Here is a 25,665-nt window from a genome sequence, read left to right as displayed (position 1 = left end):
GTTTCCCATTGCAAACCCTTCAGGAAGGTTACGTAGTAAAATAATAACTTACAACTTCAAGTATGTCTGTTTTGGTTTTGTGCTCTTCCACCACACCTATGTGGTTTCATCAATTTGCACTGAAATCCTTTCACAATTCAGTGCTACCTTTGCCATCATATCTTTGGCTTTGCTTGAGCTGTGTTTGATCAACCACTGAAGTTCCTTCTGTTGGATGCTGGTTTGCTTTTTCCTCAAGCAGTTCTCTGGTCTGTGCTCTAAATGTTCTTTGCATCATAGGAGCTTGCAAGACATTTAACATTACAGAAACAGTTTGAGAGTCAGTATTTTCTGAGGCACAAGAAAGAAGCGTTAAATAGTTTGCCTTATTCCATGAAGCTTTAAGTTTTTAAACCATCTCCAAAACTAGTAATTATTCAAAACTCTCTTCCTGTTTTAAAAATAAAATCAGAGTTAAATTTTTGAATTTTCTTCTTGTAGAAATTATTGGAATTATCCATGTAGAAATAACAGAAGTGGCAAATTACTTCATTCAATGTAGAAAAAGCAGATCACCAGTTCATACTAAAAAGCAAACTTGTGTGTTGTGAATAATTCCTGGTGAAAATCTAGACATAAAAATGTGCAGTGTGTCAAATTACTGTTTTATCTCATTTTTCTGGGGAGAAATACTTCTGTCTGATGAGAATTATTCAGGATGTATCAAAAATTTATTGTAAAACTTTGTACTACCATTAATAATTGGTTTGTAGTGTACATTTAAAGTTAAGTTTAAGTTTTAGACCCGAATATGCAGGCAGCCATGTCTCATGTACCATATGTGTATTGCTGACATAGTGGCAAGTCAAGGAAATTAGCAGTCTTTTATGTCCAGCTGGTTTTTTTGCTATTTCTGGCTGCTTTCCTTCTACGAATTTTAGGTCTTGGCAGTATAATGAGCAGCATAATATTGTATTAGGACATTTTTTTCTGTTAACCCTTCCTTTTGCTTGTAGACCTGAAGTTAAACAGCGTCAAGCATTTTATTAGAGGCAAAACCTTGTATAAATGCTTTTTTAAGGAATTTATAATACTTTTCATTGCAAATGTATTTTAACAATGAAGTGTTTTTTCCTGCTCCACTGCCTGCTCTAAAGGTCTTTTGTATTCCTCCTCTGGACGCTTGGCAAACTGCTCTCTTAAGCTTCTGCCAAAGCTTTCTGGGGTGGGCATACCCCAGACGTTACAGGCAAGGCAGTCTGAACATAGCTGTCAGCAGAAACCACTGGTTTTATAACTCAACAGTATTAAATACAGCACCAGTAACACACTTTACATTGTTCAGTGGATATTTATGTTAATTGTACTGTTAATCTCTTTGTGACACCATGAAGTCAAGTAAATGTTGTTCTCATATTATAGATGATGAAGTGGAGCTCAAAACAAACGATTTATTGAAAGTTAGGAAAGCTAGCAAGGCAGATAAGCAGAAAGGGAGAAGTCCTCAGTACTGTAAGTCCACTAGAGAGTGCTGTTTCCAGCTAAATACTCAGCCCTTGTTTTTCCTTTACAGGATGCGTTCATGGGATTTCTGGCGAGGGAGGGCAGGACAGATCAATTGGGGCATTACAAGTAGCAGTTCTGTATTTCACTGAAGTTGGCAAAAAGCAGTGGAGAAGCATGTTCCTTCTCCCCAATGCTAGCTATGTAAAAAAAGTTGGGAGACAGCGTTAAGACTTCCTTCTTAACATCTTAGCATGTCACTTCTAGATAAACACTATGCTTAATTTACTTAAACTGTTACATTTTAGTGGTATTAGTGTTTGTGCCGAGTATTCATAAATGTTATCTTACAGAGCACAAGTGGGAGCATTATTTCTACTCTCCAGAGTGAATTTATTTCTAAAGCTCCTTTTACATCTGTAATCAGAAAAGTATTACAAAGCATAGTATAGAATATAAATTAGTGAATGACAACTTCATAGCTAACATTGTATTTTAAATACAATGATTTTAAAGTACAAGAGATAAAAATAATGGCATTTAAATACAAGACTGGAAGTGTCCTTTTTCTGAACTATATTTTCAGAGCACCTGAGTTTCAAAGTCAGTTTTGTTTTCTGGTTGTTTGTGTTTTGTTGTTCCCCCAAAATAAAACCATTTGACCACATAGAATCAGATCCTTTGAGCAAGTATTTGCACAATTTTTTTCCCCCAAAAAGTGTTTTGACTGTCTTTGGGAATATATACCCTGGTTCTGTACATCCTCATAAGAAGTATTTAAATGAGTGCCAGAAGTTGTTGTAATCATCATGGAAAAAATGCAGTGTTTGCTTATAATTAACTCTAATGTGAAAGGGGAAGATTAAAAAATGTCATTGTAGGGAACTGACAAATGTGTTTTCATGTATAAGTTTTCATTATGATATTTAGGTTTTTTTTCTAATAACTGCATCTCTTTCTTCAGTCACCTTTCCACATCCTGCAGGTTCTGCACCCTCATGGTCTAGTCTTCTGGACACCAGCAAACAGTGGGATTACTATGCACGAAGAGAGAAGGATAGGGAACGTGAGAGAGAGAGATCCCGAGATCGGGATCGCGACCGGGACCGAGACAGAGATCGAGACCGTACCAGAGACAGGGAAAGGGACCGAGATCACAGTCCGTCTTCAAGTGCGTTCAACAGGTCAGTGAAATGTCCCAAATGTGTTGTAACTCTGCTCAAAACCCTGTCTTTGCTAAACAATGTACTTCAGCATTCAGATTTTGTATTCTGCTCTTTATTCCAAAGAGCTGGGTGGGGTGGCTTCCTCACCTTCACTCTTTCCTTTTGGAAACTATAATTCTGAATTTCTACATGTAAAACAGAAGCTGAAAAAAAAGACAGTATACATCTGAATTGGTCTGAATAGTGTTTTACAGGTTAAAGGTGATTTAAGTCTTGAGAATGTCTGAGATATCCATTTCTTTTTGACATCAGTAGGTCTAGAAAAAATCTACATAAAAATCTGTAGAATTTTAGTTGCCAATTCGGTACTAAGAGCAACGTGTTGCAACATTAATTAATGGTGTTAAATGCCTGCTAAAATGGTTAATATGGTTGGTAAAAATGGCTGAATAATAATCTCTCCTCTCTTTTTTAAAACTATTATTTCAAGGTCAAGAGCTTTTCGTTAATTTTACGTAGACGATGGAAGTTATGTCAGATAACTTTATTCAGCCTTCTGATTGCTTTTAAAAAAAAACTTCAACTGTTATTTGCTTCATGTGCTCAGTATAAAATATTTAATGTTGAGCTCACTATGGCTCCATAGAACAGAGGTCTATTTGTTAGCCAGATTTTTCTAAATTTCCTCTGCTTGTTATCTACTAAACTTTTCGGGGTGAATATCCGACGCTTTTCTCCATGTTCGTTGTTAAATTTAAATTTTTGCAGAATATATATGTTAGCTATTAGGCAGATTGTTTTTACTAATGGTTTTAAGCTGAAGGGAATGAGAGCACTGAGAGTCAACATTACTGTGGTTGAGAGATGACATTGTTGCATGATGATTGTTAGCTGAGGACCCAAACTTGGGTGCAGGCTGGGGGATTTTGCATGTACACTGGTGTGGTGATGTCCTCTCCTGTGGGGGTGTGTTTTGTTCCAGGGTCAGTTTCTGAGGGCTGAAGACCTATCTAAACATCTGTTTCTCAGACAGCTTGATTGAAGGCCAGAAAGAACCCTGGTCATTCAAGGGTGCTTGAAATGAACCTTAATAGCTTCCAGGCCTTAAGAAATCTCTGTGCTGCTGCCAGAGTTATCTGTAAAGGAGGGGGAAGAGCAGGCCTCGACTTTTTTATGTGACTAAATTATCCACCATCTGTAGCAAAGCTGTTGCCACATGGCTGTGTAAGAAAATGGGAGGCCCTTAGCTAGGATGTGTTGGTTTGGGAATCACAGAAGAGGTGGGAGAGGCTTAAGAAAGAACATGCAGAAATAATGTTTCCTAAGAAGGTTTATTTTCAATTCTGTGCACTTATGAAAATAAAATGAATGGAGCTGTGAGGAAGAGAACATGAGCTATTTTAAAGACTGCAGAGGTTTATAGCTTTATTTATATTCCCTTTGTTTAAACTTTGATCAAGTGGTATGTTGGTGGGGTTGTAGTAAGCATCAGGTTTAGCGTTTCACTGCTCAGAAATTATGGCTTTCAATGCTTTTAGCAGTTGTTTTCCAGACAAATAACCTGTGTTTTTGCTACAGCATTTCTTAAAATTACAGGAAAATAGGATTATTTTTATTCTATTATAACCAAAATGTGGTTTAAAAATGAACTTTCAGCTGTCTTTATATTCTGTTCTGCTTTTACTCTGCTGTCCTCAGAGAAAAGTGTGCATTTTTACAATGCATCTCACTCTGCCCTCTTGAGAAGATGCCATTATTTTTGGACTGTTTCCCTTCTGCAAAGGTTGGGACTTTATTTTGTTTGTTTGGGGTTTTTTTGTTTTGTTTTGTTTTTTTTATTTTGGTAGTTTCAAGTTGATTAGTTACCACTAAGAATGTAGACATTGGAATTTGATTGATATGTTTCGGCTTGGTGGTTCTTCCTCAGCAGTTTAAAAAAATTTTTAAAAAACAACAAAAAAACATCCCCAGCAACTGTGTTTCTAAGGTTCTGGAACTTAATAATCTTGTGCAGAAGAGCAGATAAAGCCTGGCTGGATTGCAGCTTTACAGGATTTGGTGTCCTGGTGGTCAACAAACTGAACGAGACATCACGATCAGTGTGCGATAAAGGTCAAAAACATTGAACAGCATTAGAGTGTTTCTGAAAGCTCCCAACACGCTGGTCTTGGCAAACTGATTTTTTGCTTTACTTAGAGAAGTTGTTTATTTTCATCAGACACACTTACAAGCTGTAATGATTCTTTAGTAGTTTGCCAAAATAAAGTATAAAATGGAGTATCAGTAATATTTTTAACCTTTTCTAGAGTGCTTTAAAATAACTGGGTAACAGAACAAATGCAGAATGTGAGTTACCAAGGGCTTTGGATCTCATCTTTGAAACCAAGCTGTAAGTCCACAAGTAGCCATCTAATTTCTCATGGCAAGTTTATCAGAAGTTAGTGGTATCTAATTTTTTAATTAGATATTGATCATTAAAATATTAGTTTTGGGAAGCAACTGCAGTTGCACAGAGAGGCTGAGGAGTCTCCAATCCATGGAGATATCCTGAATTTGTCTGGACCATGGGTAGTGGTCAGCTGGTCCTGATGTCCCTGCTTTAGCTGGGGTTTGGTCCTGATGACCTCCACTCATGCCTTCCAACCTCAGTTTTTGTGCCGTTGATCACAGATGTGCTTTGCAGGATTCCATCAGCTTACTCTCAGATCTGAGGTTGTAAATGCATTATAAAATCTATGAAATTGTATTACTCAGTGACAAATCATAATTTTGAGTTCTGCTGTTGTAGGTGTAGTTTTTCTGGTCTTGATGTGTGAATATTTTTTGTGTCCCTTAGAAAAGCAGAATTTTCTGTGGAGTGGTTAATGCTTCTCTGCAATGTCTTGAATTACTAATTTCTGACATTTGCTTAATGATGTAATCATTAAGGGTTTCATAAAAAGACTAGTACCTGTTGCTTCAGGTGTTCCCCCTTTTCACTCTGACTTTTAATGCACAGCTCTAATAATCATTAATGTAATATCCTCACTTGAGAGGCGGCCAGAGGAGCCAAGTTATGGCAGATGAAATGGGTTTGATCTCAGCTCTCACTGCTCCAGGACATGAGAAATCTCTTTAGGCTTGAGCTGTTCTCTCGGTGTGATCTGTGTGATCTCTTCTGCTGCGGCAGGGACCTCAAGAAGATACTGTCTTTCATGGTAAATGTTGGCAGAGACAGAAACACTTGCCTTTTGTTAGGTCAACAGCATGTAAATTGTTACTGATTTTACTTCTTTTGAAAGACTGATTACATTGTGCCTTTCTTTAGGACTTGGTGTGGATCTCCCAAGGTGGTTAGGGAAGACTTCACAAGATACATGAATAATTACACTAAGTTCATTTGTATTGAAGTTGCACTATTACGTGATGCTGGGTAGGATTTTCTTAGTAGAGAAATGATGAAATGATCATGCCTTTTTAAGCTATGCTAGTGTGGTATTTGAATCGTGTTGGCTAACAAGGGACAGTGTTCTCTTGGGTTTTTTTGGATTTCAGTAAACTCTTAGAACTGCCCTTTTCATCAAGTCAAAATATAAAAATATGTTTTTAAGTAAAACCTTTGAATTCTTGTCTAACCTGTGATATTTATGGGTTTTTACCAACATTGTGGCAGGGCAATCCAAGAGAGATGTGGAAGCTAGAGACAGCACTGAAGCTAGAGACAGCACTAGCACTGGAGAAAAAATAATTTAAAAAGCCGCCCAAAACATTTAGTGTGTTTTACTCTTTGTACTTAGCTTTTCCTTTTTTTTGAAGCGGGTGTAAGGAAATAGATAATTGTACCAAAATCTAATTTTAATTTACCCAAATTGTATAGTAGTCAAAAAGTGTGCTGATGAATGCTGACTGTTTCAAACACTGATCTGAAAACATTACTCAAGTTTATGTAAGATTGTATTTCCTTCACAGTTAGATACTGGTTCATGGGACACTGTTGTATTATTTTTTCTTTCATTTTTAATGAACAATTTCTTTTCAAAATTGCATTAACTGCACAAGTCTAGTGTATAACATGAAGAACTTTATTGTCCTTTAGCACTGGAACTCATGTAGACATCCAGAAGAAATATTAAGATTTTCCTATCATTTAGCTTGTTACACTCCTTGGTTTCACTGTCCTGAAAATCTCTTCTTTCTGAATCAGTGACGAAGAACGCTACAGATACAGAGACTATGCAGAGAGGGGCTACGACCGCCATAGGACAAGTAGAGAGAAAGAAGACAGACACAGAGACAGGAGACACAGAGAGAAAGAAGAGACTCGACACAAGTCATCTCGAAGGTTTGATTTCTCTTTTTTTTAATAGGATATGAAAGACTTGCCCAGCTTAAAAAAAAAAAAAAAAAGTAAACTTTTAAAAGAACCCAAACAGACAGGAGTTTTGTGGAAAGACTGTAAACACTTCAATGTGCTACTTGGAACAAGTCTGCCATATAAAATGTGGACAGACCAAAAGCAATACTGACCCTGGGTAACCTCATATTGAGTGATGTATGTGACATTCAGTATGTGAACAGAAATTAGGACATTGGGAAACAAAGGGTAAAAATGGTGAGTCAGAAAGAGGTGGACTGAAGCAGACATTAAGCAGCATGAACAGAACAACTCAACAGTCATTCTCAGTAAGTAACATAATCCTCACAGTCACTTGATAGTAATTGTTCTACATGATCCATTTTAAGTCAGAAATAAAAGTCAAGTCCAGAAAATGAGGTCAACAAGAATGTGAAATTATTAAGGAATGCCAGTAGGTACCTGACATTGTTAAAAGTATTGCTATTAGAATATGGGTTACAAATGTGAAAAATTCCATTTTCCCCACAAAAAGTACAGGCTGGATGGATGTATGTTCCATTCCAGGAAAAATTCAGTTGTTCACTGACATGCAAAAGCTCTGAGTTGGGAGCAGATGGCAGTTTTCAAATATGAATGCAGAAGGGGTTTTTTTTGGTATTTTGTAATTGAATAGGGCCTGAAGTGTCAAGTGTTTGAGGCATGTTTTCTCTCTATTTAGTAACAGCAGACGTCGTCACGATAGTGAAGAAGGGGATAGCCACAGAAGGCACAAACACAAGAAGTCCAAAAGAAGCAAAGAAGGAAAAGAAGCCAGTGGTGAACCTGCTCCTGAACAGGAAAACACTGAAGCTGCCCCTGTGGAATAGGCTTGTGTGATTTTTGCCTACTTGCATATATATTAGTGCCAGAAATAGATTACTATAAATCTTGTTATTTTTCTGGGAATTATAATAATTTGCTCTTAATCTTGTTCTGTTAGTTTGAAATCAAAGGTTACTTTGGGTTTTTTTTTTTGAAAATAAAAGAACGAATTTTTCATGTTAAGGTTCTTGGACTGACTTTGTCTTTTAAGAAACAGTGAAAAAACATCTTACAGCTAGAGGCTTATGCTCTTACAATGTAAGTAGGGCTTAAATTCTTTGTATTAAATTGTCTCCTTTTTTCATAAGCCAACGGGAAGGTCATTATTTTACTGACTTTAGAAACAGTGTGCATTCATTTTATTATATACCCAGCATCTGGAACAGTGTGGGTTTAGCCTAGCTTTTGGAGTCATGTCTGGAAAGGTCATCCTTTCTACAGGGACACACAGAAACTGCAGGCTCTTCAAAAGCCTGATGTGAAGCAAAAAAAAAAAAAATAGGGAAAGTGGGAAAGGTGCCTATTGTTCTTGGTTGAATGGAACACTGAGCATGGTGATGATGCACTTGGTAATTATGTCTGGTTTGTGTGGGTGCATGAGGATGAATTAAGCTGGATAATCATTCCTGCTGCTTTTCAGTGGCTTAAGAGAGAGTTCTTTTTAGTCTTTGTTCTAGGGGAACAGCTGCCCTTAACATGATAAAGATTAACAAACATATCCTCTTCCCACTGCAAGCTTGTGAGATAAAAACAAGACTGTGGAACATGAGTAATTTGCAGAGAAAGACAAAGGACTATTTTAAAAGACATAGAAGACCATCATCACTTTCAGATTTACTTCATGCAGAACAGTATCAAGTGTGATTGATAAGGCAGTCCCACGAAAATGTTACTGCTATTCAAAAGACTTACTTGATGGCGTTAGCAGGGTGCAGTGTACTTCCTTAAAAGTAATATTCTATATAAAAATCCCAGATTTAATAGTATTAATCAGAACAAACCACAGAAACGAGGTAATTTGGTTTTGGATGAAAGTAATGTCTGTACAAGTACACAGTTACAATTATTTTTAATTATTTTAGAAATTTCATTCACAGTTTTACAGACTAACAAACAGTACTTGAAAGTCTTGAAAATACCAGCTTCATGCTGACCATGAAAAGGTACACATAATCAAAGTGCTATTAACGTGTTGGATAAAAACCTTCACCTGATTATTGCAACTAGAAAAATTGCAAGAAATATTTCGTAAGTTATTCAAGGTTTCCTCTTTGTAAATCAAAATAAAGTAGGTGAGCAGAAGCTGTTGCTCCTTAGATTTCATTATTATTATTATAATGCATTAAATAGATATATAGATATGTATAAAAAAACAACAAAAAATCCTTAAGAACACAGGGAGGAAGGATTTAAGTCTGTAGCTTGGATCACTCTGAAGTGATTTTCTGACAGGTGTCACTGCTTTGCCTAAACTTGACTTTTCTTGACATGCAGGTTGAAATTTCACAAACCTTTTCTTTATAAATACGTACTTGACCCCCCCCAAAAAGCAAAGACTGATGTTCCTTTTTAAAAATTTTTTCCCCGTGTTAAGATACTTGTCATACTCTCCATGAAGACTTGTTTTATAAAAATGTGCCAGGCCAGGACACAATTGTGAGAGTAATTTTTCCTTTTAGTTCTTTGAGCATCCTTGCCAAGCAGGCATGCATCATTCCTGATGTGTTCCTGCCGTTGACAGCAAGGAGGATGTCACCGCATCTGAAAAAACAAATGCAAGACAACAATTAAACAAGGTGACTTCTTGTCTTGGATGTTTTCAAATGCCAAAGCACATCCTTAAGCTGGGGGAAAGGATAGAAATGAGTATTATGGTTCCTTCTCTGGCTAACTACTGTTCATGGATAACAAATAAAGCAGGTGAAAATACTTCACTCTTTTTTGGTTTCTTACAAATTTATAATTAATTAGACATATTTAAAAGAGAACATGATATAGTTCTGATGTTCATTCTGATGAATCATCATCGCAGAATCATAGAAGGGCTTTGGTTGAAGGAACTTCAAAGAAGGGACACCTTATACTAGACCAGGTTGCTCAAAGCCCCAGCCAACCTGTCCTTGAATAAGGAGAAGGCATCCACAATTTCTCTGGCCAGCCAGTTCCAGTGCCTCACCCCCATCATGTTAAATAATTTCTTTTTAGTATCTGATCTAAACCTACTGTCTTTCAGTTTAAAGCCATTGTCCTTTGTCCTAGCACTACATACCCTTGTAAAAAGTCCCTTTCCAAATTTCTTGTAGCTGTCTTTAGATACTAGAATGATCTGTGTTCTGAACAACTGTACCTTTCAAGCCTTGTTAATTAATGTAAGTTTGTGCCATGATTATGCATTTACTCTCTTCAAGTGTATTGGTGTTTGCAGGGAAGTAATTTGGTTGGGATGTTTAGAACTGGACATGTGGGAAGCCTCTGCTGGCATGCTTTGTACCACTCCAGAGATCAAATTGACTCTTCTTTTACTTACTAACATACTAGTGGATTGCTAGACGTCTGAAAACATTCTGCTATCAAGGCAGATCTGTTAAACTTCAGCATACTTGTGTCCTGTTTCTAGATCTCCCAAAGTTAGTCCTTCCACCACCATCCCTGCTGCTGCCTTAATGAAAACATGTTTTTTAAAAACCCTCACAAGTTAACCAGAAGAAAAACTTACTTAAATGTTACTTTTTTTAGATAGTAACATTACCTAATTCTGCCATCATTATATGCTGGTGTTCCCCCAACAATGGATTTGATAAAGAATGGTTTGTTCCCAGTATGTTCTTCATAACCTCCTACGATGCTGAAGCCAAGACTTCCAGATGTATTTCTTCGTAATACGATTTCTTTGCAGCTGTACAAATACCTGAAATAAACCAGTTTAATTAGATGTCTTATAGTTAATTTAGATTCTGATGAAGCATTAATAATGAATCTGCCTTTTCATGCACCCATAGTGTTTTTAATAGTTAAAGTAGTGCCGTCTTTCCACAGTATTAAGCACCCACACTTCTCTTCTTTTTCTGTAGTACTGCTCTCCTGTTATTACCAGATAACCAGTTATCTCAAAAGTAAAATTAGTAGATAGTCTTGGGCTAAAGTATTAAATAATTTTTTTTAATAGGTTAGAAATCTTTGCAAATGATCTCGTTGGTGTGATGAAGAAAAGCATTTAAGCCTGGAATTGATATTTGTAAATCAGCAATTCAAAAAGCTGTATTTCTTCCACCTTGTATGGCCCAATGACTTGTTTATCTTCCAGATATGAGCCTGTATGAGATTAATTATGTCAAAGTGCTCAGGCACTTAGTACTGTGGTGCATGTCAAAGTGAAATAATTTTAAGGGCAATGGAATGAACTACAAAAATGACAGATGACACAAAGACAGGTATTGGTGGAATTAGGGATCCTGAGCTTTTTTGTTGAGTAACCTGTTAAGTCACAGCATGGAAGATGAGGGAAACTTATCCATGTGAGTCAGTGCTTTGGAGCTTGTCCTCACTGTAATGATTACCACAAGATTTTGTAGTAAAAGGACTGAAATCTGCTTTTCCCTCCATTTGACTTTTGAATGTATTTTATGATACTGTATCTTATGCTTATCAAAGCTTAAGTTCCAAAACTAGTAATAGGGGAAAACAAGAATAGTGTAATTAGACTCTTAAATGTTGCCTAATGTTCTGAGTACATTAATTTCTGTTTCTTTTTTTTTAAACCAAATTAATTCTATTTGTTAAAGACCGAGTGATAGAAATTTCTGTCCATAGTACTTAATCAGCTTATCATTAGTGGTGTCCCCAGGAATGACTGAAATTACTGAATGACTAAAAATGTATTTGCTACTCTAAATCTTAAAATACAGGCTGACCTACAGCAGCCAACTGTTACAAGCTGCATTGAGAGACATTTTAGGTTTCTATGAAACACCTGGCACTTCTGTAGGAGGATAAACAGACTTTATCTTAAAGACTGATATGCCTAGTGTTTTAAAAATTGTGTTTTAAATAGTGCATTTGCTATTTTTCACAGCAGTAATACTAGATTAGTCCCCCAGGGCCTACAAATATTCACCTGCTGCCAGGATGGTAGGTATGTAATATTTGCACAAGAATTCACTAGTTGCTAATGTAAGAAACAGGTGACATTTGCTTCTTCCTCAGCAGCCAGGCTTTATTACTTTACCATCTGTGGACTTCTTCAATGTGCAAAATCACTTAAACCCCCTATGTTTAATAGTATTTATCAAGGCCATGACCAACCAGTGCCAGGATTCAGCCATTAGTATTATAATTCAGTATTGGTTTTGGGGCAGAGGTGTCTGCTGCCCACTGCTTTAAGGAGCACATACCTGAAACAAAGGTAATCAGCTATAACCTAATGCCACAGAAAAGGAGTAGGCAAGCAGGTAAAGACAGGAGGATAAATGGCAGTGAAGCCAAATATGCTTTGTGTGTATTCTATACATGCAATCTATAAGGTTATCAGTTGCATGGTCTCCATCAGTCCAGAAAGCATAAACACATATTTGCTGTCAAAGCATATGATAAATTTTAATAAAATAGACACAGCATAATAGCTTTAGGATTTTTCTCTGCCAGAGCAGAGAAAACACATGGAAACCAACGAACAGCAGAGACCATTCTGTTGTGACTCTAAGCCCCTGTGCTGCCTTTTGCTTTACCAAAGGGACTGGGTGTAACCTGCTGTGACAGGATGGCAGTGGAAGCATGGAAGTCAGGAGAGGAGGTGCTGGTGTGATGGTCAGTTTGGGAAGCCCCCTTTTCTCCCCTTTTCACAAAGTGTTTACAAGCTTGTCTTCTTTGGCTCCTAATACCCAAATTGGTAATTAAATGTTTTCAGTTCTGAAAGCCAAGTCTGTTTTGTCCATGACAATGATGAGTGAGGGATTTCCCTGTCTTTTGACGAATGAGGGTACTCGTTCTTCCCCTGTCACTCACCCTCTGTGGGTGTTGGTGCAGGCAGGTCCAACCCATCACAGCAGCCATAGCTAGAGACTGACTTAAAAGAGTAGGAGTGTCTAGGATGTGTTTATGGCTTTAACTCGACTTTTTCCTATCTCCATCCTATGGGATAGAGGTATAAGCATGGCAGTGCATCATCCATCAGCTGTTTGTCAGTGCTGTCACAATTGTGAAAAGGATGCTGACAGACAAAAGCTGAGCTGTATGTAATGCAGTTACAGCTTGCTCCGAATAGTTCAGTGCCTAAGTAGAGCTCTCTGCCTAAGCAAAGAGCAGCCTACTCGAAGGGAGTCCATTCTTTTAGGGCTGTTTTAATCATAAAGCTACAAAGTACCATAGAGAAAACAAAAATCATATGAAGATTCTTAGTGTGTTTGAGAAGCTTATATTTCTGTGATAATGAAAGCCACAGTCTGGGTGTTTTGACCCAGTCAAACTACCATAACCCACTAAACTGCAACTGGTCTAAGAAGAACCATCTCCTTGGAAGAGAGCAGCTCAGAGTCTTCTGCCTTTATCACTAAATACTCCAGAAGATGAGGATAAGGAATACAAGATTTGGGGATATATAGTGTCTACCCATACGGTCCTATCCTAAACAATACTACAATAAAGCATCAGTTACTGATGCATAAGGAATTTAAAAGCACCTGCTTTCAAGTAGTTAAATGCAAATTCCCTGCTGATTTTCATGAAGCACAAGTAGCCTTATGCTCTAGGAAGGAAAACCAGCCCAACTGCAGGAGGATTTCAGCAATAACAGCTATGAAAAGGGTAACTCCCTCCTCCCACCCCATCACAGTGCACAAATAGCAGTAGAGTAAGTAATATTTGAGAATTGCTTCCACCAGCATCCTACAGCCTGGATTGAGTTACTTTGGAGGTATTTCTCTCCTAATTTCATGTTTTACATCTTGTTCTACCCTAAGTTTGAAGAATTACTTTGGCCACCTTGTCTCTTTCTCATCTCGCTTTACAGATGAAGAAAAGCACTTGTGTGAAGTACTAATGTTTGTAAATGTTATGACAGGGTGATCTAAAAAGTATTCTAAGTACTAGCTGAGGGAAGAAAAGGTGAGGAGAGCAAAGAAAGGAGAGCAGGAAAACAAGCAAGGGTAGAAGCAGCATCACAGAGCTGGGAACTGCTTTTCACCAGCTGTTGCCCATTGTTTCCTTTGTGCATGCTTCACAACAACATGTCCTTCTACCAATAAAGGAGTTCTGTCTTCCTAAACAACAAACAATTAAATTAGCTACCCTGAAATAAGTCTTTGGTTGAGAATGCTTAAGGTCCTGCATCACTGTTTCCTCCCGCCGCCCAGCCCACAGCCCCTCTGCTTGCGTGCAGGCCAAGTTTTGACAGATGTCAGATACACATGTGCACGCATTTTATAACCACCACATATTGGATCATACTACAGAGAGAACAGAGGAGCTGTTTGTGTATTATTAAGCCATACAAAACTGACAAAACACAATTCTAAGATCTCATAAGAAAAGGACAAAATTTAAGTGAGATCCACAAATGTTAATTTAGTAAGATGGCTTTTCCAAGTCTTTGAGCTTTGGTGCAAAGGATCAAATAACTTGCCTGATTCTGCTGCTACCAGCTTCATCCAGAAAAATTATATAATTCCCTAACTTTCAATATTTGAGTCTCTTGTCTGTAGCCATCTCTGTAATATGCATGCAGTCCCTGGGAAAGGAAGAGTTCTGTTCTAGTATGGAAAATCAGGCATTTACACTAAGCTACTTTAAATCATGTACAGTAATTTCACGACTATAAGGCGCACCGGACTATAAGGCGCACCCCCCTGGATTCGGCAAAATTCGCAACTTTGTAGATCAGATAAGGCGCACCGGTCTATAAGGCGCACTTTTTTTTTTGCAGCGAGGCCCTGCCCCCAGCTCACCCCGTGTGGTTGCTGGCCGAGGCCCCGCCTCAACCCGGCAGCCATTGGCCCCCGGGCCCGCCTCCACCCGGTAGGGGTGGTGCCGCGAGCCACCGAGCCACCCTGGACCCGGCGGCCATGGGCCCCCGGGACTGCCTGGACCCAGGAGCGGGGGTGCCGCCGGCCCCCTAGCCCACCTTCATCTGGCAGCCGTGGGCTCCTGGGACTACTTCCACCCGGGAAGGCGGGTGCCGCGGCCCCCCTAGCCCACATTCACACGGCAGCCATGGCTCCCCGGGACTGCCTGGACCCAGGAGCGAGGGTGCCGCGGACCCCCTAGCCCACATTCACGCGGCAGCCATGGCTCCCCGGGACTGCCTGGACCCAGGAGCAGGGGTGCCGCGGGGCCCCTAGCCCGCATTCACGCAGCAGCCATGGGGCCCCGGGACTGCTTCCACCCGGGAAGGGGGGTGCCGCGGCCCCCCTTGCCCACATTCACCCGGCAGCCATGGGCTCCCAGGACTGCCTGGACCCGGGAAGGCGGGTGCCGCGGGCTCCCTAGCCCACATTCACCCGGCAGCCATGGGGCCCCAGGACTGCCTGGACCAGAGAGGGGCGGTGCCTCGGGCCCCCTGGCCCGCCTCCACCCGGCAGGGGCAGTGCCGCGGGCCTCCGGGCCCGCCCCCAGCCGGCTGCCGCGGCACTTCCGGCTCCCCCCACGGCTCTCAGCTCACACTTCCGGTTTGGCAAATTTCGCCGCTTTGTACATCAGATAAGGCGCACCGGACTATAAGGCGCACTTCCGGGTTCGAGGGAAAATTTTAGTCAAAAGGGTGCGCCTTATAGTAGTGAAATTACTGTAACTCTTATTAATTTTAGCCTGTTTTCTACTTCATTGGTCATTAACAGAAGTCTGTAGACATTCTCTAATGTTTAGTTAAACTCAGCCCATTTCACAGTACCATTCACAGGATTTTCCTCAAAATTTCATGGATTTGGAACAAAGAAGGAAAGACTCCTCCGTTTCCTGAGCCTGAACATCCCACTATGAGTTGTGAGGCCAAGCTGCCTCCGAACACCCAACCTTGCTTGCTGTGAACAGGTACACACACTGCACTGCCAGAGCTTGTCTTGAGCAACATCTTTTTCTTCTCAAACAAATTTAAATAATCAGCCTCCTCTTTTTCAAAACCATGCCTGTTCCTGGCCTACCAGTTTTACTGCCTTTTCTATTTATTCAGTTTGTCTTACACAGGCATGTCCCTTCCTGCCCATCTTCCCCAAATACTTTGCATGATACTGCATAATCATGATTTTGACATTTCTGCTTTTCCATTAGCTGTACTAAACATTCTTAGACTCACATATCGACTCACATATCTTGGAGCAGTCCTTCTAGTAAATCGTTTTAATTAAAGTGAGTGATTCTTAAACATTTTGCCCCACTTCACTTTTTCCAGAATGGACCTGTCAGGTATCTATTTAGACAGAGTATAATTTTCTCTAAAAGCCTGGAAAATGTCATGAGACAATACCTTGGGATCTAGTGAGATGTGATCCTTGTCAAAAGCAAACCAAAACCAGAGAAATGTTAAATGCTTAACCTGGAGCACAATGAGTTAATACAAAACACATCCTTGTGAGAGAACTTGGACTTTCAGACATCTGATGTGGGCCCTGGAGAATCAGAATAATAAGTGGGTGAGCACACTTACGCTGGGGAAGGGTCTGCTAATACCTAGTGAGCAATCCCAAACCTGATCCTCTTGTGCCCTTACTCAGCCAATCAGCTGCTAATTAGAAAACAGAGCACCTTTGTTACTGTCACATCTAATGCGCATTGGTGCCTGTTCCAGGAACTAGTCTGATGTTCAGAGCAGTGTCCCCACTCAGCATACCAATGTCCCCATGTCTCTTTGAAGGAGAAGGGCCATGCTGTGCTCTATGCACAGCCTCACAGCTGGGGATAGAGTTACAATGAGCTCTTGTCTTCAGCCTTGCTGACACTGGGGCTGTTTCCTTCAGACTGAAAGAGTTGGAATGCCTTCACACATGGAGCCTTCAGAGCAGGAAGGCTAAAGTGAGCTCAGAAACTGTTTCTAAAATGGCAGAACCCATTTTATTGCCAAACTGCAAAGGGGAACTCTGAGATGTGAACTCTGGGTGCAAGCCTGCAGTACTGTGGAGGTCTGTGCTTCATGTCCTCTACCACGCTAAGGTGGTGGGAACTTCAGGCAGCTGTGAGTAGAAGATGATGACCAGGCAGCTCAAGTTTTCTACATAGCCCAATGAAGGTAGCTTAGGCTGGGTGAGATTGTTTCAGTCTATATAGCAATGGATGGTGGTAGAAGGCAAGACTCAGCACTGCAGATTGCAGCATCTATAAGGCCTCTAGTCTGTTGCTGTCTCTTCACCGAGAGCATTACCCATGCTCTAGTACCTACACTGTGGTGCTGGTCAAGCTCAGAGGAGTTAGTAGGAATGAGGATCTCCCTGGGCCTGCCTGACTTCAGAGAGACTGAGTGAGGAAAATTTACCATTGCCTGTGATACCATGTTAAGGGGCATCCATTTAGTGCATTTGCTTTTCTTTCACAGGTGTAAAGATGTAGTCCTCTCTACTGCAGAAGGAACACTGTGCCTGTGGGTGACAGACACACAGCCTGCCTTCTACTCTTGCAGTGCTTCAGCACATTTTATACAGTCTTTAGCATCAGACCAAGCCCTGAAAACATCTGGCTCTCATAGCAGACCTTGCTGCAAGGTGAATGAGCTCAAAATGGCTCCAGCTAGCAAGAGCGACACCTGTTATGCAAGAGTAGGAAATGAAGAGGAGTCCTGAAACTGTGCCTAGAGAAAAACCCACCTGTTCTGCAGACCATCTTTTCCTGTTCTTCTGTAAAAAAGAGACACTGAACTGCTGCCCTAGTTAGGAGTACAGTCAAGAGGAACACATAAGATAAATTCTTCATTCCTTAAAACTGAGTATCAGTTTCAACTGTGTGATCCCAGCTTTGCATATTCACAGATTCACAATGTCCTCATTCCATACTTTTCGGAATGTCGTGGAAGTTGTAGGTATTACACCGTGCACACTGGGAGCAACAGGCGATGTGCTCTTATTATCCTTCTGAAATGACAACACAGCTGCTTCCTGTGCATGACAAATGGACTTATTTCAGGCGGGGGTGGGGTTAAAAGAGGTGATTTGGAGATACTGGCCAACTGCATGAACTTTGCAACATCTGGGTAAAGTCAAACAATTCAGCTGGATTTGGCTAGGAAGTGCTGTGCAGCTTGAGTGTTGCAGGAGAGGTATCTCTGCCTTCTGCAGGGTGGTTGAGCCTAGACTCCAGTTCAGCTCCTGTATCCCTGCAAGATTTTCCTTTCACTCCCTAAGTGCCAGATGTGTTTACAAGATTAAAAAAAGTCAGTATCCTATCCTCCCTCAAAGGAGAACTGCATGTCTATTTTGCCATGTACATGTACCCATTTAAAAAAGGGAGGTATTTAGAGTCAAGTCAGTGACAGAGCCTGGATTTAATTAAGATGTCAGTGCAATGAATCAAGCCAAAAGAAAGAATTGCCAGAAAACACAAATCTTTCCTCCCGCTCCCCCTCAGCAAGAGGTTGCAATCTGTGGACTCACCGTGGCAGCCCCAGCCACATAACCCAGGACGGTGACCACTCACTGCTCTCAGAGGTCACCTGTGTGTCCTCAGGGGGTGGCAGGTGACCTTGCTCCTCCTGGGCTTCGCATGCTCTCATCTCCAGGGCTTTGAGCACCACTGAGGAGTTGGTGTTCTTCAGTAGGGCGACGGCCTCACTCCGGCTGACTCCCGTCAGATCAATGCCGTTCACGTTCAGGAGGATGTCACCTGAGACCAATAAAGTGGATGATAAAAAATCCTGCAAGGGTTTCCAGGATCCCTCCCCACCTCCACAAACAAGTGAGTCAAATCCATGGCCAAGAACTGGGTGCCTGATGAGGCTTTTTGTTAATCCTATAGTTTAACGTGGCTGGGAAGCATATGCTAGTAAAAATGCCACAGGCATGAGGGAAGAGTCTAGATTCCTGTACACAGAAACTTCGTATGGCTGGACAGAAAAAAAAAATTTGTCCTAGTTTCTTTTCATGTTATATCCTGCATCTGGAGCTGAGCAAACAGCTGGGGTCCTGCTGTACCAACAAGCTTTGGTACTGGTGCCTAGTACTGCTCTGGGTCTCTGGAGTTCACTTCTAGCTAACAACATTTGCACTCAAACTAAGCTTGAAACCCGACAGCTCAATGATGTTTTTTCTCCCGGCTCTCCCTTAGCTGAGGACTGCCACTCCAACTGGCACTTCCTGGTTTGCTTTGTGGAATAACATATCTTTATTTTCATATTAATGCCTGCTTGAATGGCTGCCAGCCAAACCATCTTTCTCTATGCCTTATTTATAATATAGGCACAGCAGCTAGAGTAAAATGCAAAGATGACCTCAATCACTACAGGAAGAACAATAAAGGCATCAGTAATGTCATGCAACCAGCCACAATGTTAAATGCTCTGCTACCCTTCAGAGCAGGCTCCCATGCCAGGGCTGTCCTGGGTGCCCTCTGTGCTTGGCCTGGATGCCTCTCTGGGCAGGGATGTATCACTGGCAGTCCAAGCACTGCAATGTGAACTTTAACCTCTTCTTGTGGTCTGCTCCCAGTGAGAAGGACAGCAGCGTAAGAGCTGCTCTAAATCAGAGGCCTATGGCACTATTATAACGTCGTATATTCGTTTCTAATTTTATTAAATTAACTAGGCTGAGTTTTCCATGCTGCCTCATAATGAATATTTTTGGAAAGTGTATCCCACTGAGAGGCAGTCATTTCCCAGCAGGAGGAAAGGGGAAACCTGCTGTTTTACTCCTGTTGTCATGTTCTCACATGGGTTTCATTGAGCAGACACAAAGAGGAGATTCCCATGTGTGCCAATGCTGGGCACTGGTCTCAGGCTTGTGGGGTCTGACTGAGTTGCAGATATTCTGCCCCATTTTTGGGTGCCTCCACTTCCCTCAAACTCAGGATTTCCCTCCAGCTTCCAGGAATGACTGGACTGAAGGAGAACATCAGGGTTGAAGGGTAAGTGAACAGTGTCATTGCTGGATGCAGGCTCCTTGAAAGATGTAACATCCTGAAACCTGAGTTTCATCTTTCCTCTGCTGCCCAGCTATTCCCACAAAGCCAGCTGATAAAATATGTTTTTCCTCTTGCTCTAAAAGCTTATTCATGCAGAAGGAGAGAAACTACTAGCTTTATCACTCTGTTACATTAGTAGCTAAATGAGGTTAGGAAGCCAGTGTTTCCAGACATGGTGTTGAGCCACAAGGCACTAATGTGGCTTATATAACAGGAATTTTGCTCCTGTATATTTCATTCAAATTCATGAATGCAATGACAAATAAGCACAAAAAAATTACTTTAAAAATACATGAAGGCTGCACAATGAATGCATAAGGAGTAAGGAGATGGTAGCGCAAGCTAATTTTCATGTGGAAAGCTATTTATCTTTTTTTCCTACCAGAATATTCCTACATCCTACTTCAAAGAGGTGATTTGTGTCTTTTCTGGTAGCTGACTTGAGATCCTCTAATCCGACACATCCCAAAATCTGTAGGATTGCTGAAGGTGTCAGAGTGTGAAGCTCTTTCATTATCCCTGTTTTCAAAAGAAGCCCTTGATTTAAAGCAGGCTTTCAAAATCACCCCTTTTTACCTGTTTTTATCCTGCTGTCTCTGCTGATCACTCCTCCAGGTTCCACACTTATCACATAGATAGGCAAATCCCATTCCCGGTTAGATGCTCCACCTGCCACAGTCATTCCCAGTGATTCTGTGTGATCTTTCCGGACAGCCACCACCTTCTCATGACAGGTGACAGTGTGAAGAGTGCTCTGTGATGGAGAGAATAGCAATAACAAACACAGTTTGTGAGCATGGCGACCTCCCTGACAGCTCTGGCATTTTCTATCAAAAGAAATATTCATACCAAGACACTTCCCAGCCACCTGGCCTGATGGCAGGCAGGACTCCCTCAGGGGCTTAAGCATCTGCCGCCAAAGCTACCACCAAGATAATTGTGTTTTAATAGTTAAAGTCAGGCACTGCTCCCATCAAAACCAGTGTTGTTTTAGTGCTAAGGCTAATAGAATCAGGTTCTTGAAATGTAAATACGGAATTTGATTTTAAAAGAAAATAAAGTTCTTGATAATAACATCACTGGTGGTCATCGAATCTTTGATTATCAGGTTCTGCTTATCTTGCTGCTTGCAGTCTGAGCATTATCTGTATAGTTAGTAAGAAGTAGTCCTCTTAGGTTTGAGGAATGAAACCATTGGGGCCATAGTAGAAGAGACGTATTTCCTTTTATCTTCCAGATATCTGTGTTTCTGTGTAAGTTATGGGTGGAAATACACTTGAAGAATAAGTGTTTCTGTTCAGGAAAAGGACATTTACAGTGAAGAGCTAGCAATTTCCAGGGTGCTCTTAGTGCTTATGCTTGAAGGGTCACTTTGGGACTGTCATCCTTATATTTCTGCCCCTGAACAGGAAAAGTTAAATACATGCAGCTGGTCATGCAATAACTAGTGCATGAGTGAGGGTGAGACAAACCCACAGGATGGAGAACCACAACAATGCAAGCTCCAACAAAACCTGTGAACTGGATGTTATGTTTACCATGCACTCAGTTCTTACAGAAGAGTTCAAAAGGCAAATAAAATCTGAGTTTAAATGTTAGTTGCTTTGCTTTCCTTAAGTATTTTATAAGCAGTGCTCCTGACATCAACTCCTGACAATCCCAGCCCCTCTTGCAGGAACAGCATCATCCACTCCAGCACACTTCTAAATACATTTCAAACACATATTTAAAAGACTCTTCTCATTCACAAATGTGACCTCACATTTGTAATATGTAAAATAATCTATAAAACTCATTTAAAGCCACATTAATCTCTTCTTAGAAATCTGACAGATCACATTTTATGCTGGCTCCTGGGCCAATAGCTGGGAAAGTGGAGCAGATGAATCCACAATGGCTCCTTGAGGGACAATGATGGGACAAAGGAAGATTATGGCAAGAATTTTTTTATGGGAATAGGGTAGACTATGTCTTTGATTTGTGGGTTTTTTTTAAAGGTATATTTGGTGGAACTAACTCCAAGATTTCTGTGATGCGATGTTAACAACAAAACACTGGACTTTCTAGAAGCTTAGCAAAGGATTTCTCCATGCTTGAGCAGATGAGCAGTAGCTGCCACAGAGCTCCAAACCAAAAAGAGCTCAGTGGAAAGAGGAATTCTCTCAGTCTCTGGGAGAAAACAAAAAACCACAGTTGTTTGGACATATTAGACCTGGTCCATGCAGAACACAGACACTGTGTCGGAGTAATTTGGCTTAGGACTTGCAAACAAACCTAAGACGTTCTGAAGATTTTTAAAACCTTCCGAAAATATTCTGTTCCAGATAAATTTTACATTCTGATCCAAATAATTTTAACCTTTCACCTTTGTCTTTAAGGTGTAAATATTTTAAGCATTATAGTACTATCTTTATGCAAAATAAACTTAATGTTTCATCCATGTTTTGCAAAAATAACCTGTTTCCCTTGAAAAGGAATGACTCTCCATTAGGAAAAGGCCACTTCCTGAAATGTGGGATAGGGGCACTACTAATTTTCACTAAATTACAATCTAAAATTTTGTAGCAAAACATGAAATTTGGATTCTATTTGTGGCTCTGAGTGAGAGAGCAGTCATGTTACTTATGCAGCATACATCCAGTCTCAGACAATAAAAACATTAGAGCATTAGCTGGATTATCACTATTTTTTGAGGAATCAGAACAGAGAGCAAGATTTCGAAGTAGTGCTTGGAAATAAATTGTCTTGCTACATTTCAATGAAGACTTATAGCAGTACTTGTATGCTGAACCACAAAGGACCAATTTTCCTTTGAAGCTTTCCCATGTCATTTTTTACATGGTTGCAGACAGAAAGGATTTGGGGTGGTTTGATGGAGACAAAGGCAGTGATGAAAGGAAAGTAAAGCCTTTTTTAGTAAACACACATAGAACTTGCTTGGAGGTATAATCGATAGCAAGTAAACCAGTTAAAAGGCAGTGTTTATCAGTGACTGCATTTCAGTGCATTCTCTTCTAAACAATTGTCCTTCTCTGTCATTTTGAAGCGACCTTGGAGGTCAGGAGAAGAAAAACATAACAGTTCATCTCCTCGTCTTTTTATTTTTTTCCTCCTTTTCTGTATATTTACTGGAAAATAAATATTTACAGCAGATTATCACAACATCAAAACCATGACACGTGTCTTGCAGCAAAAAACATTGCTGTGTCTGTTTGGAAAATGTACTTCACCTGAAGGTTAACCTGCTCATATGGTGAGGAAACATTGCTTGCTCCAGCAACATTTTCTTTGCTTTAAATACTAGACAATTAATTTGAATGAAGTAAGAAAACAGTTCCAATTAAAAACAAGCACTATTTAATTAATGACAAAGGTTCCAGTGTCTTCAAAGGAATTGAACTGGGCCTGTTACAGCCTGGCTTTACAACCTCAGCTGCACAAGAAAGTGTTTGTGACATCTCTTTTCTGAATCCAGGCAGCAGCCAGAACAGTTTGGGCAGTGCTTCCCCTATCTCTGTACAGAGGAAAACAGATCCATGAGACCCTGGGCAGGACCAATCTCTTGGCACACTATACACCTGGCATCACTGCCACTAGAGAAGGACATGGTCACAAGAGATCATCCTCCTCTTATCCAGAGCCTTGCAGGCAACATGGTTGGTGGCCACTGCCCTAGAAGAAAGGCACCTCCTCACACTGTACAGATGGAGGTTGGCTGTCCTGAGGACAACAGTTTGGCCCAAAGTGGTTCCTGAGCCACTGCATGAGCCAGGTGGCAGCTGGAAACTAGAGTTTATTCTTGATGCTGAATACGGCCAAGGGTTGGGAGCAGATTTCAACCTGTGTATACATACATGCTCTACAGCAAGAGCAGTTTCTCTCCAAGAGAGCATTCCTGACCATCTAATATCACCTTCTACCGTAAGCTCAGGGGACAAAAAACACCTTAAAATTAACCAGAATTCAAGGCAGTTAGCAATCCTCTATTAATCACACAAAATAAAGAAATCCCACTGATGACAGTAGGTAGCAGACTCATCAAAGCACACACAGATAGGAGACTCCCCTGAGAGTGAGGTCCAGACAACAAGCATTACATTGGTTTTGGGCAGCAGCATGTGCTGCATTAGGACACAGGCCCTAGGCTTCCAAGTATTATTCCTGCACTAATGCCTATTAAAAAGAAATAATATTTTGAAAATCTTTCAAATCCAGTTTAAAGATCTTGAATTGCAAATTATGTTCAATTCAACCTTCAGCAAAATATCATGAAATATTTAAACTGACACCGTCATGCCCTATAAAAGGCCAGCTAACACCCCAGTAATGTTTCTATCAGACTGAATGTCTGCAGTGCCTGAAGCGCACTGTGTCTACTGGCTGTACTGATCTGCTGATCTACTGTCAGAGCATTTTCTCTGATAGAAGCCCTCTACTACACACAAAGCTGAAGGGAGATAGGAACAGATCCGAATTTTCTTTTTCGGCTGTGATCTTTCCTGGAAAGCGCCTAAATGGTGGCATTGGACAGAAGCCCACAGCAGTACACCCACTCATGTGCTTAAGCAGTACTCCTCTCTTGCGGAAAACTGGAAATCCCCCTACAAATTGTGGCCTATCCAACAAGAGATGATTCATTACAGTAATTTCATGACTATAAGGCGCACCCTTTTGACAGAAATTTTGGCCCAAACCCAGAAGTGCGCCTCATAGTCCGGTGCGCCTTATATTATGGATGAAGTTCGGAAATTTGCCAACCCGGAAGTGCGAGCTGCGAGCCGTGGGGGGAGCCGGCAGGGCCACGGCTGCCGAGTGGAGGTGGGGCCATGGGGCCAGGAATGCTGGGTGCCAGCGGGGCCAATGGCTGCCGGGTGGAGGTGGGGCCTTGGCCAGCAACCGCGTGGGGGGAGCTGGGGGCGGATCCTCGCTGCAAAAAAAAGTGCGCCTTATAGTCTGGTGTGCCTTACGGTCATGAAATTACTGTAGTCTTTACAGCACTTACTCATTAGTCTTTAAAAGACTGTTAAAAGCCAACATTGTGCCTTCAATCTCACAGCTTCCTAAAATATTGCTGGACTTACAAGAGCTCCCATCCAACACCTCTTGGTACAGGAAGAGAAAATGAGGATCCAAGGTCAGAGAGAGACAAGTCATGTTCCCAAATATTCCCATGTGGAATCAATTAATTGCTCAGACCAACATGGTAGAGTTAGCAGGTGCTTGGATCTTCCCTAGGAATCACACAATAGCAACACAAGCTAATTGCTGTCCCACACAGATCTCCCTATGGAAATCATTGCTTCATTAGAAAGTAATGCCTCACAGATGGAAGACTGGTAGGGCACGGCTTGCTACTCGGTAGTAGCTACTAAACACTGACTGCTTCCCGCTCTAACTCCCGCTAATCTGATCCCACCTAACAAGAGCTGTGATTGCGACTTTGTGGAAAAGGAAAACAAAAAATAGACAAATATATACCAGTATTTTTAACACATAAAAACACTGAATAATGTAGTTTTAAAAGACCTGCAAAAACGGGTGTATTTTAACATTTGTAAAATCCAGAGCTAGACTTGCCTTGTGGCTGACAGCTACGCACCTGATATTTGGTCCAGAGGTCCCTTTAAGGATACAGCTGGCTATCCATCAAGCAGGATGAACTTAAGCCCTGCCAGTACACCTCCCTGATACAGCCCTGGCACCAGTGGCCAGGGTCAAGCTTGCATGGGCTTG

General features: G+C 40.9%; 2 protein-coding genes across 13 annotated transcripts in view; one reads left to right on the top strand and one right to left on the bottom strand.

The window, feature by feature from the left end:
- FIP1L1 (factor interacting with PAPOLA and CPSF1) overlaps window positions 1–8,028 on the top strand; it is a 39,460-nt gene extending 31,432 nt beyond the window's left edge. For both annotated transcript variants that reach the window (XM_033059305.1, XM_033059304.1), the window contains 3 exons: window positions 2,447–2,666; window positions 6,832–6,969; window positions 7,703–8,028. In XM_033059305.1, coding sequence (XP_032915196.1) covers window positions 2,447–2,666; window positions 6,832–6,969; window positions 7,703–7,850 — 506 coding nt within the window. In that variant the 3' untranslated portion in view covers window positions 7,851–8,028. The remainder of the gene's footprint in view (window positions 1–2,446; window positions 2,667–6,831; window positions 6,970–7,702) is intronic.
- An 867-nt stretch (window positions 8,029–8,895) lies between these two features.
- Window positions 8,896–25,665, bottom strand: part of LNX1 (ligand of numb-protein X 1) — a 124,811-nt gene continuing 108,041 nt past the window's right edge. For all 11 annotated transcript variants that reach the window (XM_033059293.2, XM_033059296.2, XM_033059300.2 and 8 more), the window contains 4 exons: window positions 20,509–20,686; window positions 18,411–18,639; window positions 10,595–10,753; window positions 8,896–9,606 (listed from right to left, as the gene is read on the bottom strand). In XM_033059293.2, coding sequence (XP_032915184.1) covers window positions 9,471–9,606; window positions 10,595–10,753; window positions 18,411–18,639; window positions 20,509–20,686 — 702 coding nt within the window. In that variant the 3' untranslated portion in view covers window positions 8,896–9,470. The remainder of the gene's footprint in view (window positions 9,607–10,594; window positions 10,754–18,410; window positions 18,640–20,508; window positions 20,687–25,665) is intronic.

Source organism: Catharus ustulatus, chromosome 5 (genome assembly GCF_009819885.2).
Source record: "Catharus ustulatus isolate bCatUst1 chromosome 5, bCatUst1.pri.v2, whole genome shotgun sequence".
Classification (NCBI taxonomy): domain Eukaryota; kingdom Metazoa; phylum Chordata; class Aves; order Passeriformes; family Turdidae; genus Catharus; species Catharus ustulatus.
The sequence above is the reverse complement of the archived record's forward strand: the minus strand, read 5'-3'. Positions and strand labels throughout refer to the sequence as shown.